Source organism: Argopecten irradians, chromosome 11 (assembly GCF_041381155.1).
Source record: "Argopecten irradians isolate NY chromosome 11, Ai_NY, whole genome shotgun sequence".
NCBI lineage: Eukaryota > Metazoa > Mollusca > Bivalvia > Pectinida > Pectinidae > Argopecten > Argopecten irradians.
Window position 1 is genome coordinate 21,026,157 of NC_091144.1, and position 22,297 is coordinate 21,048,453.

General features: G+C 33.1%; 1 protein-coding gene across 4 annotated transcripts; it reads right to left on the bottom strand.

Annotated features, from left to right (window-relative positions):
- Positions 1-1,809: 1,809 nt before the first annotated feature.
- LOC138334989 (phosphatidylinositol 4-kinase type 2-beta-like) lies at positions 1,810-22,288 on the bottom strand. 4 transcript variants are annotated; one of them, XM_069283875.1, is made up of 10 exons: positions 15,462-15,613; positions 12,638-13,189; positions 10,308-10,508; positions 9,697-9,828; positions 9,173-9,326; positions 8,862-8,926; positions 8,099-8,198; positions 6,888-7,021; positions 6,388-6,447; positions 1,810-5,766 (listed from the first exon to the last, which is right to left on the bottom strand). In XM_069283875.1, the coding sequence occupies exons 2-10, from the start codon at positions 12,881-12,883 to the stop codon at positions 5,596-5,598; spliced, it is 1,263 nt and encodes a 420-aa protein (XP_069139976.1). In that variant the 5' UTR covers positions 12,884-13,189; positions 15,462-15,613; the 3' UTR covers positions 1,810-5,595. The 4 variants fall into 4 exon arrangements, with proteins under 4 accessions (XP_069139976.1, XP_069139977.1, XP_069139974.1 ...); XM_069283876.1 differs by having other exon boundaries at positions 15,451-15,609; XM_069283873.1 differs by lacking the exons at positions 12,638-13,189; positions 15,462-15,613 and adding an exon at positions 21,802-22,288.
- Positions 22,289-22,297: the final 9 nt, after the last annotated feature.

Consider the following 22,297-nt stretch of genomic DNA (forward strand, 5'->3'; position numbering starts at 1 on the left):
AATGGGTCATCGCCCAAAATATTAAAACGAAAAGTCCCGTTTCTTAACATCTATAATTAGAATGATGACGTCTGCGCTATTTTAAGCGAATCAGAAAGGGTGAAGGTAGGATTTCGTCATATGTTTTGGTTCTGAGAAACACGCGTGGAGCACAACGTTGACTCTGCGTAAAGGTTGTTTTCTAGGACGAAAGTTCTGATTGGTCACATAGCGATGCATTACATAAGTTCAAGGAAAGGGCAATGAACTGATAATTTCAACTTTAAATAAAAGTTTAAAACAGACTCATTTTATCTAGACACGAGTGTTAATTTGATTCAGTGACAGACTCAAAATTTGTGCATATAAACTATAGATTTTTGTTATTCATCCCTTTACCACTTTTTTCACACTTCTAATGAAATAAATTCTTCAAATATGTGTTGGCAAGTGCACATTTTCATCAGACTTATTTTATTTGACTAATATGTCTGCACATTTGTTTCGAGGAATATCAGGACCATGATAATTAAACTTATTTAATTAAAGTTATGATATAAATAAATACATGCATATTTTTTTACATTGTGCGAATACTAACTACAATCAGAGATTTAAATGTACTATTTAAATCTCTGCTACAATTTATGTATTTTCACTTAATTTATACATTTTTCTCTAAAAGCAATATACCAGCTAGTAGACTAATGCACTTTGATTAATTTCGTCATTCTGCCTTGAAAATATGTTGGAGACACAATATATTGTGTATGCTATGACATTTTCTTCGACATTGAATTAGATGCACTTACATGTTGAAGACATGCTATAATTTGTATATATAAAAAATATTCAGGACACCGTCTATTGTCAATGTTGTTGATCATAATATGAGTCACTTCATGTGTTGACTGTACATTGTAGGTCAAGGTCATCCATTTGAACTAACTTTGTAGTAGATATTTGTATGGATCATCCCAGGTTGACTATAGCCTATCAGGTCTTTGAGTCTTTTTGTTGTGTTAAAATTAAACTGCTTCAAATAATTTTGAAGCAGATATTCATACAAACATGAATGCCCATTACCAACAAGATTAGCATGTGACCTTACAATTTGTAGAAGCAAATACATGACTTTGTCAATATTAGGAAATGTTAACAGTTCATTACTTTTTTTCCCATTTAATTTGAAAATTTTGTTTTTCTCAAGAAATTCAGTGGCATATGTTAGTGGATAGATATGATGGTTAAATAAAACAAACAAAATGGTAGAACAACCCTGGTGTATCCTGTTTTCCTGACTTATAACTATGTTTTAGCATTTTGTTTTTGGAAAGGCGTAAACATATAATATATATTATAAGGTTATAGCCTATCTAGGGGTTAACAAGTCCATATAAAGCTTGACATTTATCGAGTTTGAAGAAAATATATGCAGACCGGTTCCAGTTATTTCACATAAACTGCATAAAATTGTCATTACTAATTGATAAAGGGGTCAAATACAGTCAGTCAAAATTTTCAATCTTGGCTCATGCAATCCTTAAGCTTGTTGTATTTAATGACAATATGTTCATTTCATGTACAGTTGTAAATGAGGCATGATTAGCAAATGAATAAAAACATTTGAATTGAAGGACAGATAGTCATAGAACAGGTTCTGCATATTACATATATATAATCAAATTAATATTATCCATTTTGCTGAAGCAGGGGATATAAAAATGGATTTGAATATTTATCTGATTAAAAAAAACTAATATCATAAATCATTATAAATCAATGGGAAGTAACTCCGATTGGTCAAGAGAAACAAAATTGCGACACAGCTTTAAGTTTAATTCATAATTTATTCAATACAGTCGTACCATAAGTAACAACATTCACCATGCAGTAAGCATCTCTCTCTATCCTCACATTATAACAATGTACAACATTCACCAAGTTGGGTTTTCTTCCAAATACATGTATAGCAACTAATCAAGTTTAAACTGACACCCTGTTCACAAAGGCAAAAATTGAATGAACCAGAATAAAATATCTGGCATGTTACTAATAATATTATACTGATTCAAAATGTAACATCATTTTACAAATCATATAATCATTGCACAAAGGAAATACTTTTGGTATAACTGAAGAAAAAGAACATGAAATGGTTATGTGATTATGGTAATGTGTTTTTAATGATGCCCTCTTTGGAGAATTTCACCAAGCAATGCAGCTTTCTCAGTAAATTTATGAAGCTTCATAAATATTGTACATGTGAATGTACAGTCTATAGCCATGAAATATCTAGTCAGTGCTCACTTAGACAGCACAGTACCATCAAGTTTGTGTTTTTAGGGGACAGTCTGTCCCACTCATACAGCCATTGTGTCGGAGAAATATTTAGATTTCCTCTAGTGAATGTTCTATAAATCAAAACCCTTTTCAATTTACTTGTACTTGAAATAATTCAGACTTCAATCACTATAATTTGAGTCTGAATTAGTTTAGCAAAAGGAAAACTGCTCAATATAAATTATCTCATGAGCTTGTCATTTGTCTCGCGTATAAATTCTCTATCAAGCTTGGCAAATACCTGACTTCACACAGGTGATCTAACTTCTAACCTGTATAATGAGTAGCAAGTCAGTGATCCGATAATTTTTCAAGCAAAAGCATTTTAGTTACAACAGTAGAATCAAATCATTAAAGTACATGTATTTGCGAGCACAGAGAAAAAGTATACTAACATAAAAAATGGCATCCAGGGTTAAAATCTTACCAACAACTCATTTTCTCATCATAGCACAATTATTGCTACATGATTAGGTAGACCTTACCATACAAATCCAAAATTGTATCAAAATGACAGTTTTTAAGGAATGGCAGGTGTCAGTTTTTGTTTAAGAAAGCCCCACTAAGGCAGATATTCTGTTTAACACTGGTACAATTAGGAAATCAGACAATTTTTGGACACCTAATTTGACATTTGTAAATAGACATGCACATTAAAAATAATACATTCAAACTGATGTTTTCTATATGAATTAATCATAGCACTCTTATCTTTATCAAGCATGCAAGACTGATAAAAAATAAATGATTATCCCAAACACACAAGCCAAGGTACTGGCCTACTTATCAAAGATTACTAGAGTCATTGCAATCTTCCACTACATTGATTGTCCAACAAAAATGGATTTCTTATCCTAATTAATCTAGTATCCAGTCAATGGAACTTGTTGATGACCATATTTGGTGGTTGATGTTTATAATATGCATTGTTAATATACATGTACCTCAGATTTATATACATAACAGCAGCATATTTGTGATACTACATTACTGTAAATAAGTATCTATAACTTATTTATCATCTAGACATCACACATACCAAGAATCACATAGTAATAATTTTCTCTCAAAACATTACCAATATTTGATTGAGAAATGTTATTTTTCAACAAAGAATTTAAAGAGTTAAAGTATCATTTATTCACATTTACACTTCCATTTCAACAATATGATACACAACTTTCATGATTTCATTCCTAGTTTGTAAAACAAATACATTTGCAAGATTGATTTTGGCTTCAACGTAAAGTTGTGATAACTTATGAAAGTACATGCACCCCTTTATTTTGTATTATGTTATAGATATTATGAAATAACATTGTAATATGGGTGTACTACAAAATAGGTTATTTTGGTGATGTTATTTTTAAAAACGTTTGAAAATCAAAATTTGCAAAAAAGTTTCACTCAAATGTACACTTGGAATCTACAGTTAGAAGTGTGCAGATATATACCAGATATAAGACAGATTTAAATTCCTAAGAAAAAAGTCATCAGTCATGAAAAGGCAAAGTCACATGCACTGTGTATAATGTTGGTTTACAGATGTCAACATGTGCACCAAACATGCCAGTGTGCCACCTTCTCGTAGTAACATGTACGTAACCATAACAGGTTAGAAAGCTAATAGTACAAGCAATCAGTTCATCTTATCCATACATAACTTCATGACATCTTTCATTCCTGATTAGCCTAAGCAAACTCCACATTTACATGTATTTAAACAGTTTTACCACAGTTTCGCTGACTTAGAAATAACAAGCTACAAATGAATATTAAACCAGAAATACAGGGACTTGTCAGTTTGATAAGAAATATGAATCATAAATTTTGCTGACAATAAGATCAGCTAAACTGAGATTTCATTTACTAAGGTTGATTTACCTAAGTAATTATCTCCCCTAAATCAAAAATGTCATAGGATATGAATGTTTGGCCAAAACAAACAATAATTTTTTTGATACAATAAATATCATAATTAGACACTCCATCAAAGCTACCTTAAATCACTCACAGAACTGATAGCTGCGAATTTGAAACCTGATGACTCACAACAATATTGATCCAAAACTAATAAAAGGTCACTACTTAAGATAACATGCACTGAATCTTGAAAAGAGTCAGGTGAACAACAATGAAATCAACAAGAAAGATACGGTAACAAGAAAGTTTTCAGCAGTTACAATGTGAATATTCGCTAAGAACACCGTTTGGTATGATTAGCAATAAAATATATAAAGAATAAGTTAGATAAAGAATTTATGCTTTACAATGCAACCCAAACTCTCTGTAAAGACCATCTAGGGGTCATATTGTATTGAAGTTGCCAATTGAGACCGTAGTGGTCACAAAGACAGATTTTTCTGTTGATCATATCTGATTACAGATATGAAACAGGGTATCTGAAAAGTGGAGGGCACTTATAGGCACAGTGGAGCTTATTGGTCCAAATATGGTATATCTTAAACTAAACAGTGAATTCAGTATCTGACATAACTGTGACATGTTAATATTTACAAGTAGGAGGAATGTTCATGAAAATGATTTTTAATCAGAAGTGAAATGAGTTAAATTCTGTTGAAATAAGTGCTTTAACACATATATAATAATCCTGTTTCCTGGCGATCACTGTGATTCATCACAAAATACTTATACCACACATTCACACACAGGCGTGTTGATGTATCTAGTTATGATGATGACATACAAGTATGACCTTCAAGGTCATTATTATTCCATCTCACATTCAGGTATGAAAATAACATGTATTTATACTTTAACACATGGCCATAGAATATTGTAAACTCCCTGTTGTATTACATTATCATGATGATGTTGTCTTCCGCCTTCCAATAGTATTACATTGCGACAAATGCACATATGGCCACTTTAGCTTATTGTCCTGACTCCAAACAAGATAATGTGTCTCTATTTAATGCAAGACTTTTTGTCTTGTCTGTTTTATGTTGAATCAACACAAGACTTTCTGCATCGACTTCAGACTTACTGGCCCTGATTCTAGTCAAAACTAATTTTCCCCGCTTCAAAAATGACTTATTGTCATGACTTTAGACAAAACTTACTGTCATAACGTCTGACAGGGCTTATTGCCCTTACAAGTAAGACCTACGTACTTGTCCAAAAACGGACTTATTTTCCTTACTCCAAACAGGACTTATTGTCTAAACTCAATCCAAGGCTTATTGTCCAGACTTAATCAAAGGTTTATTGTCCAGGTGACATCGCTTATTGTCCATCGGCACTATGGGTAGCTCAGCACCAGGAAAAGAACGGTGCTCTGTGGGCGAAGCTCTGTGTGAAGGTCTCGCTCTCCGTCCGAGAACGTCCGCTGGCAGACTTGTTACGTTCTACTGTAACGACAGGCATCTGTACGAGCTGTACTGGTGACTTCTTGTCCTTCAAGGCTTGTGTAAGGTTAAGTATCTACAACACACAAATCAGCCTCACATTCATTTTACTTGTAAACTCTCTAGTTTAAATAATCTTTATTGATAAACAAACAGAATATCAAAATTTTGACATTATTCTGTACATGTATTTGGAAATTACAGAGTTATCTACCCTTACAGGAAAGGACCGATTGTAACATCATGTGCATTCAAGTGTAACATCATAATTATATAGAGAAAATGGCGTAACTTTTCTCCAAAAATAATGACTCACAATATATCATAAACTGGAAGCAGGGTGAGATAACTCTATAATTTGCAAAGAAAGAATAGAAGGACTGAATTTATCATTTCAATTAATAATTGATTGATTGTGATCTTGCTGAAGACTATCGATTGTGAAAGATAATAATCAACAAATGGGAAAAGTTATTTCAAATGGTTCTGAATCTTTATCATGTAAAATTTATGCAAAAACCATATTTCAAAATGTCTTAGATGTACAATTCATTAAAGTAAACCAAAAATTTATTTCTTTAAATTGCTGTTCAACATTCTAAATTTCTTCAAGGATACTAAAATTTCAAATTCATATAATTTATAAAGCATATGTATTTGGTAGATGAATAAAGAATATCTAAATGATTGATATTACCTGGCCTCGCATCACAGACATCTGGCATTCAAACGTCCTTTTATCAAAACCTTTGTCAGTCTGAAATATACATAAAGATAGGATGTTAGACTGTACCTGGTTGTACACTTGTAATCAACAGTTAATATACTGTGTACATATAAATCTGTGTTTAAGTTTTACACAAGCAAACATTGCTTCATGAGTGATCATGTTACTGTAATATGTCAGGTTGAGAATAGTCATGCTATGTTACAGATAAATCAGTTTTGTGGCATTGATTTGGAATTTACTATTACACATTATGTTTATTATTTAAATACCTGGACAATACAGCAATTTCAAGATCACAAAACGACCCGGGTCAAGTACAAATTACTGATGATTTGATTTTTGTGATGTCATCATCGGCAGAAGGTGGGACTAATTGACGGTATTTTACCCATTCCGTTTCGCGATCTTGAAACTCCCGTGGGTCTTATTAATCTCTATGCATTTTTAATGGTCATGTTTTTACATACCTTAAATAACTCCCAGAGGTCGTCACACAAATCCTGGACAAAGTTCATGTCTGATAATTGTGGCAGGACCAAGTCTCGGATCTCGTCGGAGAACGGTACCTTAGCCTGAGGTAGCCACGCCCAATGGTATGGGTCTGTAACAGAAAGTTTTAACTCTGTTCACAAAAAATATTTTAATGAATACAGAATGTAACAACACAATATATGTGGATATATGGTTAATCAATATTCACTTTCTTAGTCTACAACTTCTATATATATATATATTCTATATATATTCAACTTCTATATATTCTATACATATATATATTGATAGATAACTAGACAGACTCCCAGACTTAAGTTGTTAATTATTCCTTTGCTGAATTTGATTAGGGGATTATATCCCCTAGTTTGAAACTTGAAATCAGGAATCAGAAATGTCTGGAATTAAAGATAACCCAGTCAAAGTTAAGATTTTGATAATCTGACAGGGTAATGTTTAAAACGGTGGTAATTCATAGTTTTATTTCTGACAAGTTTTTTTTATATTTATGTTCTGCAATGAACACTTAAATCCTATGTATAGAAACTGATCCACAGAGGGATCACACTAGTGACCTGGAGGTGGTCAGCTAATGAGAGTATCAGACAACATACCATTTAGTAACTTACTGTTTTGCAGTACTTGATAGAACTGAGAATGTACAGTTTAAAGGCCCACTACCTTTCCGGAGCAAAATATAAAGATTTCTTAAAAACATTAATTACATCAGAGAATATATACCGATGGCCTAAGAAGAGGTTTCAACACCAAACATATGTAAGATTTACCGCGTAATATATGAAAACAATGGAGAGTCATTTCGCTGTTTTACCGTCTGGCATAGTGATATTCAACTACCGCGCCATATTTAGGACGACGGCGGGAAACATAAGACGACCCGCGTTATGAAAATTAACATTTTATTTATTTTGATTAAACTGTTCAGAAGGTGATGATATATGTAGTATTAACAGTAAGTCAATAACTTTTGCGACTCTACAAAATTATCGATCTCGTTTTACATTCCCATTTTAAAAATAAAAAGCCGTTTCGGAAAGGTAGTGGTCCTTTAAAGATAGATTTACCAAGAAGGATGTTCCATTTTTATTCAACATGCCAGTAACATTAAGGTAATACTTGTAAATAAACAATCTGGTAATAAACCATAAATGAGAACATTACTTACATGCTCGCCACTCGTCGGGATGCTTAAAAGGGAAAGCTAATCCATTGTCTATTGCAGCAACTGATATAACTGGGTTATCTACAAAGTTCCACTCACTTTCCTGTCAAAGGCAAAACAGATAATAAACATCATATACAGTCCTTAATACTGTCAAACACCAACAACTCAAGGTCAGAGACATGCTAAAATTTGGAGGTAAGCTAGTTGAAATACCAAGACGAAGTTTAGTAGGGACAACTAGAATTTTAATGTACTACAGAATTATGGTTTTTTTATGTAATTGTTTTACTAGACAATGTTTGGTTTGATATGGAGTGTTCTAATCCTTATTTGGTGAGATTTGAAGACTTTAGTTTTTCATCCTTCATTAGAGGCCCAATACCTTTCCAAAACAAGACAATTATAGCATCAGAAAATATGTATTGATGGCCTAAGATGAAGTTACAACACCAAACAAATGCAAGATTCTTTCTGTTATCTATTGTAACAGTCAAGGTTGCTGTCTGGCGTAGTTATAGTCATCTGACGGACTGTAATTTGGACGACAGCAGGAAACATAAGATGATATGTGTTATGAAATTTTGAAAAAAAACAAATTTCAATCAAATTGTGCAGAATGTGATGATAAGTGTAGTATTAATGGTAAGCTAATACCTCTAACAACAACATTATCAATCTCATTTAACATTCCCATTTTTAAAATTAAAAGCCGTTTTAAGAAACTTTAAGGTAGTCAGCCTTTAAGGAAATTTCACAAACTTACCTCCTCTGACTGTCCATGTGATGAGGCTGGCTCGTATCGGATTAACCAGTTATCATTTCCCCTGTCTAAATCACAATCAAATAAATCACAATGAAGGAGAAGAAGAAGGTTCTTCATAAATAATACATGTCCAACATATATTTGTTGGTAAATATTTGTATTAAAATACACTGTTAAATCACTTCTTAAGTAGATTTATATCTTAAACACATCCTAGTCACATTAATTCAATTAATTAATTTGAATAAGAAATTATCAATTTTAATTACTCAATCATTTATTCTGCCTATATTTTCAGTTGATCAACTAACCTGTGTTTCTGATGATATAATCTAGCACTACAAGTCGTTCAAATAGATGTTGAAGTCGTGTTGCCGTGGATATCGGTAAATCCTCGTTGTCAAATTTCCGTAACCAGAAGTCAGCATCTTTGTAGTTATTGACAAAAAATTGGAATGATCCCGTCTGTAAAATAATTATATTTTTTTTTTAAACATGGGTAGATTACAAAACTAGTGAAACCAGATTCAGTATCACATGTATATAAATATGACTGTTTTAGTCACTCAGATATTAAATTGATTTGAGTATACCAATATTACAGAGCAGCAGACATTCCAGCTATTCCTACTAGCATACTGAATAAACATAATCAAAATACACAAATAAAGAAGGTAAGATCAAGGTATTCAATAATAAAACTTTTAATGAGATGACATATTGCATAAGCAAGATTAATAAAACCCAAATATGAAATTAGTTATGAACCAAATATTCAGCTGATACAGAATGCACTATCATAATTTTTACATTCAACAGTAGTGCATGAACCTACCTTTGGTGGTAAGCCTATTCTATGAAAGTGTCGTCCTACGTTTGGCAGCTTTTCCAGAATATTTTTCTTTGTCCTAGATTTCGCTCTATCTATTGCATTATAATTAAATGTATCACTAGCTAATTTAACTACCTGGAAAAGAATAAAAGTAATTATAAGAAAAATTCAGTAATGATGATATAAGTTAAACCATACATCCATGGGAAAACTAATACACCTTCATAATTTTATAACAGGGATGTGAGAAGTTCATGGTAAATATGAAGGTCAAGGTCAGTCACTTGAACAAAGTTGGTAACCTTTCACTGCAACATAATTCAGGATCAGACTTCTTAGGCTGTTGGTTGTTGAAATAAAAATTTGACCTCTGATGAAAAAATGACCATTGTACACAAGATTGGTCAAAAACAGTAAACAAACCTATATTTACACCAATTATATTCTCTAAACTAATGCTATGATTAACTCTCACTCATAAATACAATACTTTCAACTCTGAAATATATGAAATGTGAGATTCAGTTGGTTTACAGTACAATTTATACAGGTTTACAGAAACAAGTTTTGTATCAAAGTAAACTAAGTTTATAAATGGGCACCCAATTACTTACTTTTGTTTTTGGTACTATATTTAACTGAAGTTTCTGATCAACTACACTGGCCCCGGCTTCTGATAAGTATCCCTGGTTTGGTACGAGACAACTACGTCCAAAACAACACGGACAACAAAGTTTATGCATCCATTTTGTCCATTTAGGATTTAACTGTCCATATGGTTCCTCATCTTTTGGTTTAAACACTCCAATGGTTTTCTGAAAGTAGAAAGGTCAAAGCTAAGCAAGTTAGTTTATATCATACTGTAAAGTGTAAACAGATTTTCTTTCCTGGCTACTAAATTTTGTGACTTTCATTTCAAAATAATTTAGGGAAGATTAATGTCTGCAGGCTACATTATGCCTTACCAGGTAAGTAAATATTTATTTGTAGAGATAAATCTTTGGGAATTTACCTTGATTACAAATATAAAACCTAAACAAGTGTATTATTGCCCCATCTCCATATACAATATCAAAGCATGGCAAAGTAGCTCGTACCCGGAAACAATTCATTAATTAAACCAACTCAAAATGGCAAAGTATGGAGATGAAGGTAGTGACCTTGAATTCCCCTCTCTTTGGTTTTGGTGACTTAAGTATATCTGTGGTATTTTGTTTGAATAATTGACAAAACATGGAGTGACAGTCAGTTTAGGAAGAATTCCCCATTCCCACTCCATCCCTTTCAATTATCTCTGGATCCCACTCTTGAGATGTCCCACGCAATGGAACAAATTAAGACAGAAAAATGGATTCATATAACTTAAGTTCCTTTATTATGAAATACCAGTGAAAGGTAAAGGTATGTACATTGTTTGGAACTTGTAATGAAATCACATGAAATGTTTTTTGATGAAACACACTTTGTGATTCACTGCTTTATTCTGTCTTTCAAATTGGTCGAAATAGAATAAAACACATATAGGGTGAAAAATGAAAACATGTGGTGTGACAATAAATAAACGAGCCCAGATAACTACCAGATATATAGCAGGTATTGATCAGTTTTATTACACACACATATGGTGTCCATACAGGAGCTGTATATATGGAGATGGTTTCAGATTTAAAAGTGGTGATAGATATAGTGTAAGTTGTTGTAGATATATGGATACATATACCAGTATATTGTTTTTCCAAAGCCATATGCATGTCGCATGTTATATTAATTGTTATCTTCTGTATATTTCAGGGGTCTTACGATTTACTGTTTAAACTTATTTTTTCTCAAATCATCATGTAGCTTTTGAAAGTGCCATTTACATGACAGTGTGTGCTATGCAAATCAGTGACTTTTGAAAAATTTTGCAAGGTACAAAATAATGTGTAAGAATATGCAAATTCAGTGGAATCCATAAATTTAGCAAAATTAAAATCCCCACTAAAATATTACAATTATACAGTAGTATGTAAAAGCAAGTGCCTCCTCTGGGTAGGGTTTTATCAAAGTTTAAGTTTTTTTTTCTGATACACCTTAACTCATTCACCACTAGAGACGTTTGAACTAATCAAAGGCTAGACATGAATTTCCAGGGGTGAACAAATTAAAAGTACAATAATGTCATGACGAATCATGTTGATAAATTTCACAAGTCACAATGATGATGATGGCAATTAATGATCTTATATAACCTTGTCTCAAATTGATGTTATGAAAATATGTACCATGTCTATGTACAACACATACACCGGATGATTGCTAATAATTACTTATTCTGGAATGAGACAGTAGATCACAACCCTCAGTATTATTACCATTAATCTGCCAAGCAGTAGCATCAATTTTTTTTTTATTTGGAACTTAAAACCCTTTTCATATAACACTAAATAGAAAATTTGAATGTAAAAGGAAATTTTTTGTCAAGAAAAATAGTTAATATTGACTATTGTCGACAACAGGGAAGAGGGAGGATAAAAAATCCTGTTGACAATAGCCAACAAGAGTATGGAAAAAGTTAACAGAATCTGGTGTGTGAGAGATTCTCTCATCACCAGAGACTCATCCACCCTTCCTATCTCTCACAAAGTAACAGAACCTGGGGTGTGAGAGATTCTATCATCACCAGAGTCTTCCTATCTCTCACAAAGTAACAGAACCTGGGGTGTGAGATATTTTATCATCACCAAAGATTCACACACCCTTCCTATCTCTCACAAAGTAACAGAACCTGGGGTGTGAGAAATTCTATCATCACCAGAGATTCACAAACCCTTCCTATCTCTCACAAAGTAACAGAACCTGGGGTGTGAAAAATTCTATCATTACCAGAGATTCACACACCCTTCCTATCCCACACAAAGAAACAGAACATGGGATATGAGAAACTCTATTACTCCAGACTTACTCCCTTCCTATCCCTCACAAAGTAACAGCCGCTGGTTCCCTTCTGACACAATGTTGGGGTGGTTCCGGCATCAATGGCTAATTCTCCTTCGTAAACTATATTGGCATATTCAGCATCATTAGGAAAAACATTTCCATACACAGATTCGTATCGGCTAAAGTTTGGTCCTTCCAGAGCACCATATCCTTCACCTATTTGTGTTTCTTCATTGGCGATAATCTTCACTTTATCCAAACTTGCTGCCATTATTGGTATCAAAAATCTTGCTTTGATACTTTGATATACACCATATACAACTGCGCAGGGTTTCTTATTTATATCAAAACACGATCACCTGAGGCTGTATACATAGGCAGTTTGATAATAGTATCACAGACTTTGTCACTATTTTATTGCACAGGTATATGATGAAAGCCTCTCTTTGTATAATCAGCCCAAACTTCACTGACTGAAATCTGTTCAGACTCCTTACAAAGGACACCTTGTAATCATCCCATAGTTTAAAGTTTGGTCACAAAGATGAGTAATTATAGAACAAAGCTCCCATTTCACCTGTAAATCAAAAATATTAAAGCTCCTTCATATATCCACAGAAATTTCAAAGACTGAATTTTCAACGCTGAATCATTTCAAGGCAGAAACTTCAAAATTCAATTCCACTTATGTTGAAAAGCTATGTTGAATTCTTATAACACTGAATTACCTAATGATAGAGTCCCTTATTAAATATTAAAATTTGAATTCACTTAAAACATACATTCTTTAATGATTAAACTCAGGTACTTAATTCCTAAATGTAAGAATACTTTTCCTGAACATAAAAGCTGAAACATTCCTTCCACAGTGAATGCACTCCCTAGCCCCACAACAGCACTGAAACTCACAACTCCTTATGTCCATGAAAATTCCAAACACAAATTTTTGTCCAACCCAGCCCTTAGTGCTATGGAGTCCGTTCTGTCTACAGTCCTGATTGTAATGCCATTACACATTAAATTGAATGCAGATATGAATTAAGTACGACTGATGGTCACGTGTCTCCAGGTCTTGGTAGACTAGACTGTCCATTTGTAACGGACACGAGAAAGTAGCAATCTAAACCAATATAATGTGACATAAGTGTGATCTGTACTGTACAGTCCCAGGTATGTTACAGGGCATTAAGAGCCGATAATGTATTGTAACATGTTGGCAGATGACTCACAGTAAACCAGTATAAACCACCTGTTAAGTAGCTGATGTGATGCTCAATGCAGGAATGTGAAGGTATACTGATTTAACTGTCACAGCATACAGGCTGCTTTTACTTTTGAAAATATTCTACTGTCAATTGTCAATTATGGACTTTTGGTGAGGTTAAAATCGTGTTATACTAACCTGATATGTTTTAGCTCAATGCAGGATTATTAATTTGAAGAACTGATTAAGTATATACCACAGCAGACAAGCTGCTTTCATGGTGGAAAATCATACTACCTATATGTACTACTAATTATCGATAGTCAATTATGGACTTTTGTTGAGGTTAGTGTAGTGTCATACTAACCTGAGGTTCATTACTGTAAAGAGGAAGAAGTTAAAGGTGTCAAAATGATATATTGTATAGTTGCTAATATTCGCGGGGTTTTTAATTTCACTAAATTTGCTGGTCCATCGAAAATCATGAAATTTAATACCTCACAAAAGTTATCAAAGTTTTGGTTTCACAGATTAAAGCCTGTCATAAGTATAGGACTTTAAAAGGCTAGAAATATGATTCGCGAAAATAAACCCCCACAAATAAGTATAAACAAGTAAATCACGAAAAATTTTTACACCAGCAAAACTGAACAACTATACAGTATGTAGAAGATAGAAAATAAATAAACTGTATAACTAAATTCAAATAATTAATGACATCAAACAAGGTGAAATATCAGTTAGATCATTAAAATCAATTTTGTTATGTATATAAAGTCATTAAAATCTACTTTCTCAATGTATGATTACCAGTTATCTAATATGGTACAATGTTGATAAAGAACTGACATTAAAATATTAATTATATACACTCAAGCATCATGAATAGACATTTTTTGAAAATGTAACTGTTTGCATATAGGAAAAATTCTCATACAAAGAATGTACTATAGCTATAGGTAACGGTTATATTTCTCTGTTTTATATTTCAATGTTTATGTATAGGGATTTTATTTTTAATTTGAACAGAAATCCGGTCCAAGGATTAGTGGTTTTATGATGCATCACATGAATATTATACCAACAAGCAAACCATGTATTGTATATATACATATGTGTGACGTGTAAACATCATTTCCTGAGGATGTCACTATAGAATTAATATCTAGTGTACAAACAAAGTCCTTGAGTTAACTCCATGTTACAAAATCTCACTCAATTTCAATTCTAATTTAAACTAACAATTTTGTTCTAAATTGATATAGATCTATATATTATATTATATATTGAAATTGTTGACAATGATTCCCGAATTGATAAAAAGGTTTGATTAAATTTAAATCAATCTGTCATCTGACACAACGACTGATGTACCCCTGGGCTGATATGTGAATTCAGTGAACAACTGTCATCATTGAAATATTAAACCACACCAACCGTAACACAGTAAACATGTGTGACCTTTAGCACCACGTGTAGTGTCCACAATCTACACACATACCAACACAATGTCACACATATACCACAACATAAATCAAACGGTATTTAAACCCTTATCAGTTTGACTGACTCTTGTAACCACAGTTGACTTGTATATATAAACATTATAAAATCAATATCAGAATTTTAACTACAAATATCAAACCAGCCTGGGTGTCCATTCCATTATATCCATATTACACTATTGACCCCTGGGATCACATCATGTTTGATCGTTAAAGTCTGGTTGAGATAAGTTTCAAACCAACTTTTGACGTGTACATTTTCTTCCAAGTGTATCTATTTTTAGTGGCATTGAGAGCCACTTAGGCACAAAGGAAGGGAGACTACTCTAGCTAGATTTTTGGATTTGAACAACTTTATTTCATGGAAACTGATATAACAAATACCTTTATATTACTTGGAGCCAGCTTAGAAATTCCTCTAGCGATCTAAATTCTGACCTATTTCGATTCTTCAACATGTTCTTGTGGCCTTAGTGATGAAACAGCAGGACACTATCTTCTTATATGTCCATTATTTAATGAACCAAGATCATCACTCAGAACCAAAGTAAATAACTCTTTTTTTTTTTACACAAAAACTCTACTACATGGCTGTGACAATTGTGATGTAGAAACGAATACATATTTATTGCAATGTGAATAAGAGTATATATCTGAAACTAAAAGGTTTTTTTTTTTTTTTTAGATTTTTCTACAGTGATAGGTTGGGGAGATACACTAATAATATTCATTCATGTTCAAATATTTTGTTCATTATTGTACCATATCGGATTTGTTTGGGGATTGCTAATATAGGCTTTGCCTGACGCCAAATTCATTTGCATATTATTTGCAATAAAATTTGTTTAAATGAAGTGAACAGGTCTTATTAATGATTTTTTTGTGATGATTCATAGACAAACTAACCATAATATTTCCTTCAACTCCGCCAGTTTATTATTCACAATCCATAAAGAACACTAATCAAACTAGTTTACCAAACAGATACATACTGGTACTGATATCAGGTCTCTGCAAATTATTCAGTAAATCAAAACATGGCGATCAAAGTTAAAAGCTTTCACTTAAATCAAATCACATATGTGTTTTTCCTGGAAAAAAATTAAGAATACTATTATTTGTCACCGATGGATTTATTAAAGATGCTCCACCGCCGACAAATGTTATTTTTTCACTATCAAAAACAGGAGCAGACGATTTAGTATTTTTCTTCAGCTACAAAAGATACTTACTTTACACCATTACCGCCGTTGAAAAGTTGAAGCTTTTAATTTTACTTCAAGTTAAAAATATGAAAAATAATTAATTGCATCCCGAAAAAATTCTGTGGCACTATATCCTATATGGAATGAAGTACTGATTGCGCATGCACCAAAGACAAAACAAATTATTTCATATTATTTATGTGTTAATTAGACATATATATATATATGATTAAACACCAATTATCGTTCAAATGATGAATATCATTTATGCTCTGTCGGCGGTGGAGCATCTTTAATAACAGCTAATTATTTTTGATTATCAAGTTGTTGAAAAAATGTTTGTCATAGACCCCTACTGAGTATCCCCTTCCTAATACACAAAAATAGTTTTGTGCATGTAGCTATCATATTCCACCTCATAAATCCCCCCATCCCACACTCCTTTAGTCCTTCCCCATTTTGGGCCTCAAATTCACTTATAATCATCTCGATTTAATTGCAGATTGAAACCAAGAAAACTGTGTGTGAGTTTCTATATCCGTTTTCTTTTGCAAATTGATTAATGGCTTGCTCTGTGCAATAATTTTGTGAAAGGTTAGGGGCCACGGTGGCCAAGTGGTTAAGATTTCTTGACATATTATCACAAGCCCTCCACCTCTGGGTCGTGAGTTCGAATCTGATGTGGGGTTCAGTTGACAGGTACTGACCGCTGTACGGTGGGTTTTTTCCGGGTATTCAAGCTTTCCTCCACCATCAAACCTGGCACATCCTTACATGACCCTGGCTGTTAAAAAGACCTTAAAAGGACATGAACCTTAAATAAGTTGTTCTGTATGCTTAGATATGGTTTTCAGATGTTTATTGAATATTTTATTACAATGATTGGTTATCTAAAACGACAGGAAAACGTGGGGAATACCTATCTCAAAAATGATAAAAATAGACCGTCATATTATATTTTTGGAACACAAAACGAAAGCTGGTTGAAAGCAAGGTTATAATGAACAACAAACTTGCTGACATGACAAGGAATATTAGTTTTCCACATTTTAAAATTATTTTCTAATTTACAATGGTTGACAAATGAAGTTTAAGCCATATTTGTTATAAAACAATTTGTATTTAGCGTAAGAATGATAAGTCAAAAGTCAACCATTCAACAGGGCACCGCAAAGTGAGGTTCCTGACTTATTGCACATATGTACATCACACAAGTATAAAGTGGGGAGTTGCTCCCGTCTCTTGCATTTCAGCGATCCATTTATATTTACATACTTTCCAAATCATGCATGTAACTGACTCATGACATACACTGTTTTCTATCAGAATTTGTTTGTGTTCGCTTCACCCCCGTTTTTGACCCACCATTTTGTTTATATTTGTGCAGTGCATTGTGGGAGGTCACTAAAGTTCAACACTTCTATACTATCGTTACAAAATTTGACCGGGCCAGTTCAAAATACTGAAAGATGAAATCTCCATTATAATTATTTTATTTGACACATTTGCACAATAACTGATATATATTACTTAGTAAGGTATCTGACACATCTTAAATGTGTATTTTACTCAAATTTACATGGTTTATCTAGGTTCATGTCCCTTTAAACTAATAAAACCCAAGTAAAAGGTTATAGCCCAAGGTCTTACTTTTGTGCCATTTCATTTTTATTTCAATTTTTTTAAGTACCCTAGGCAGTCATTGGGTCAAATATGGCATGTGTAGCCGGTAATCCATTCATACAGGCATCTCTAAATCAGACTGTTCAGTGGTATAGCTTTAGCATATTATAGACCAACTGAATGGTACTCAGATAGCTCATATATAGCTATAGAGAGAGACTATAGAGAGACTTTGAAAATAAAATTTATTGTCAACTAAATAGTGATATCAAGAATTTTAAAGAGATGAATGTACAGTGAGACATGACTTTACTGCTCGGGTTTTCTTTCAATCAAAATTATCTTAGACAGTATATATATACATGTACATGTACATATGTGTGTGGTTAATTACCATCAAATCAATAGAATTTCCCTTAAATATGAATCATCAATTTATAAAAAGTAAATTTTCTTTGATGTCAGGTGAAAAAAAAACCTAAACATGCAACTACATCAATTCAACAGACAAAATAAAAATTTATGTAGCTTATGAATAATTCAAGTCTGATATGACTTCGTCATCAACAAAGGAAATTAGATTTGACGTCAGTAGAAAAGAGCTTGATATGAATAAATTGATTGAACACAGACAACTTAGTGAAGAGAAAGTAGCTGGAGAGTAAGTGAACGTCTATATTGAATATCAATGGTCACAGCTGTAGTTGCTACACCTAGACTTTACACATGTCATCTCCTTAGCTTTATATTCTATATCAATCCTACACCTTTTAGTCATTTCAGAAGGCTTTACTGTTATTTTTTTTCTTTTAAAAGGTACACATATAATACATGTAGAAACTTTCATGTGGAATACAAATAAGCTTATTTGCACGAATGAAAAAAGGAGGAGTTTTTTCTTCTTTACATAAGATTCTACGCATACTCAAATTCTGTTTTCTGTGATTGGCAGCTGAGTAAGAAATAAGTAATTTTGTAGCAAACCAATCACAATTGTTTATAATTACAAATATGTTTCTATTTGTGTTTAAATGTTCTTGTTGTGAACCTTGTCTTGAATTCAATAATGAGAGAGGATGACCAGCTACAACTTTATTTACTGAAAATCAATTTTTGAATGATTTTTAGGCAATATACAGTAAGAACTCTAAGAGGAATGTTTTTTTTATTAATTAATCTTTTAAAATACATAGATGTATTCAAATATTTAATGCTAATCAGTGTGTAAGATAAATTGCAAATCATTGCTAACTGTGATAATGAGAGCTTCATAAATTGGTCATTTAAGCTAAGCAAATATCCCTTATCATTTTGATTAAGAATAAATATACCGAGCAGAATTTATTGTTCAAAGCTTCAAGTTAGTATGCCAGTGCATTTCCTTTTATTGACATTTGTTTTATTATATTAAGTTTAACAACCTATAAACAGCCAGAGTCAGGTAAGGATGTGTCAGGTTTGTTGATGGAGGAAAACCTGAGTACCTTGAGAAAAACCACCAACCAGTTGTCAGTACCTGGAAACTGCTCCATATGGGATAAGAACTCGCAATCCAGAGGTTGAGGGATTGTGGTTATATGTTGAGACATCTTAACCACTTGGCCACCATGCACTTCCTCTACCTGTTATTCCTGATTATATCTTAAATATATATATATATACCGACCTATAGGGCCTGGGGCAGGCTGTAAAGCTACTAACATGAGTATGCGGAACTCAACCTATTACTGATTTCTACATCGAATGTCAGTTATCAATTATCAAACAGTGTCACGATCAATGCTCGTGTTTGACACGATAGTGATACATTTTTATCATGTAAATGTCAGTTTTATCAGGAAAATATTGTCTTTTTGTCGAAGTTTAGATAGATCATAGTTTTAGTATTTCCCTGTAAACATTCAAATGAAGCTGCAGCAGTATGGGTCTGTTTTTAAGAGATGGTGGCTACTTTTATTTATGATACAATTGGTCTTGTAAATGTCAGTTTTATCAGGAAAATACTGTCTATTTGTCGAAGTTTAGATAGATCAAAGTTTTTAGTATTTCCCTGTTAACATTCAAATGAAGCAGTATGGGTCTGTTTTTAGGAGATGGTGGCTACTTTTATTTATGATACAATTGGTCTTGTAAATGTCAGTTTTATCAGGAAAACACTGTTTGTTTAATGTTTGATATAATACCGGTAATTGTCCGGATCAGGTCCGTTGATCCTGGCTTTGAAGTTTGGTCAAACCACTAGTGCATTTTTAGTTCCTACTACAAAAATGGATTTTAATTTGATTCCTATCCTTAAACCTTAATTGCTGTAGCCAAAAGACGCATAGATAATTTAAAAACCTGACCAACTAAAAACCACCTGACTAAAATTGTTTTATTTCTTATTATTTTTAATTTCAAATTTACTGGCAGTTTTCTATTTATTCTGGAAAAGAATGGCCAGTCCTTCTTTCATTGATGTAAGATCTTCAGTTGGTTTTTTTTCTATTTTATTGGTATTTGATACATGTATTTGGAAATGTGATAACCAGGAACATGAAGGAATGTGATTCATGACAAGAGAATAAAGTTGTTTTAAAGGAAATAGATGAAACATTAAAAGTAAACTTTGTAAAACAACATAATACACTGTATATTTAAAATAATTAATCTTGGTCTGAGTTGAATACATGTACTTAATAAAAGGAAATCAGAACCAGGGTAGTCAGTAAGCAGAGTCCAGGGTGATCGGGAGTATTAGTGGCTCTGGAACGGGTTAAAGCATCTCATTTGGTAGAGAACCCAGCAAGTGTTCAAATGTTCAGAGATCCAAGACTCAATCAAACCAAAGTCTACTTGCTACAAAATATTACCCAGATATTTCTGATAAGTAATTTTGATCACAAGAGGTTAGTCTCAAGTCTGTCATCTGTTTGAATGATCAGAACGTCAGCTAATAATATAATAATATTATGGTATAGAAAGACAGGGAAAAACACATATTCCTGTCAAGTGCCCAGACCAGGAATCAAACTCCTGTCTCCATGCAGCGTGTGACAAACTATGATTTAACCAACTTACCAAAGCAGCATGCATATGCTTTATCAGCTGAGTGATCAGTGTCAGAGTAAACAGTAAACAATTAAACCACACCAAAACAATAACTTATTGGCGGATCAATCTGCGTGCAATCACAGTAGACCCCATATCTACTGTAGTGGGATGGATGGGTCGATCATCGGTGACCAGTTAAGCTCAATGGTAGAGCATTCGGCTAGTTTTCGGAGGTCCCAGGTTCGAATCCCAGTCTGGCCGCTATATTTTCTCCTCTCCTGTTACAAAATTGGCGCCCTGAAGAATTCCCATGGTGGTAGTGTAAGGGTCTCAATGTCTTTGAGGGTAAAATCTTTGAAAAAGGAGGGTAGAGTGCAGCGGGATTGGACTGGGTCAGTCATCAGTGACCAGGTAGCTCAGCGGTAGAGCATTCGGCTAGTGTTCTGAGGTCCAATATTACTAATAGCATATGTGGGTTTCATATGGATGTCTATGCCATATAGTTACTGACAGAATGTCAATAAAACTCTTCTGCAAAGAATATTTAACTTTAAATTAATGGGTGTGATTACACAGAACCATTTGGTTTATAAAAGTTTGCTTCCATTTTATTTCTTACCCCTTCCTGATTTTTCACAAAGTAGCTGCCACTTGAACCCTGAAAGATCCTTTCTGGTAGAAATCCCTCTTCAATAGCAGATTCAGCAACTCTAATCACTTCTTGATAATCGGGATCATCTGGGAAATTGTTTTCAAATTGTCCGTACTCATGTTCAACTCTTGATGCTAAGAGTGGAGAATGTTCCTCGTGCCCTCGTCCTGTCCTCGTCGGAGAACGGTTCGGGGCAAATGTAACATCAGGTGGTAATGACCGACTCATTTCATCAAGTTCCTTTTCAGAATCACTATCCAGCAAGTCTATCAAGTCGTGCGACTTGGCATTTATATGGTCGCTCATGTACTTTTTGATTTGAGAAGTTTAAACACACTATATTTCAATTAACAAATAGAACAACCTCGCGAATCTTAATTAAACGAAGTATCAAAATTCTACATTTACACACCGGTGTGTTATTTTCACATGACAGGTGATTCCTTGATGACGTCATTTCAGC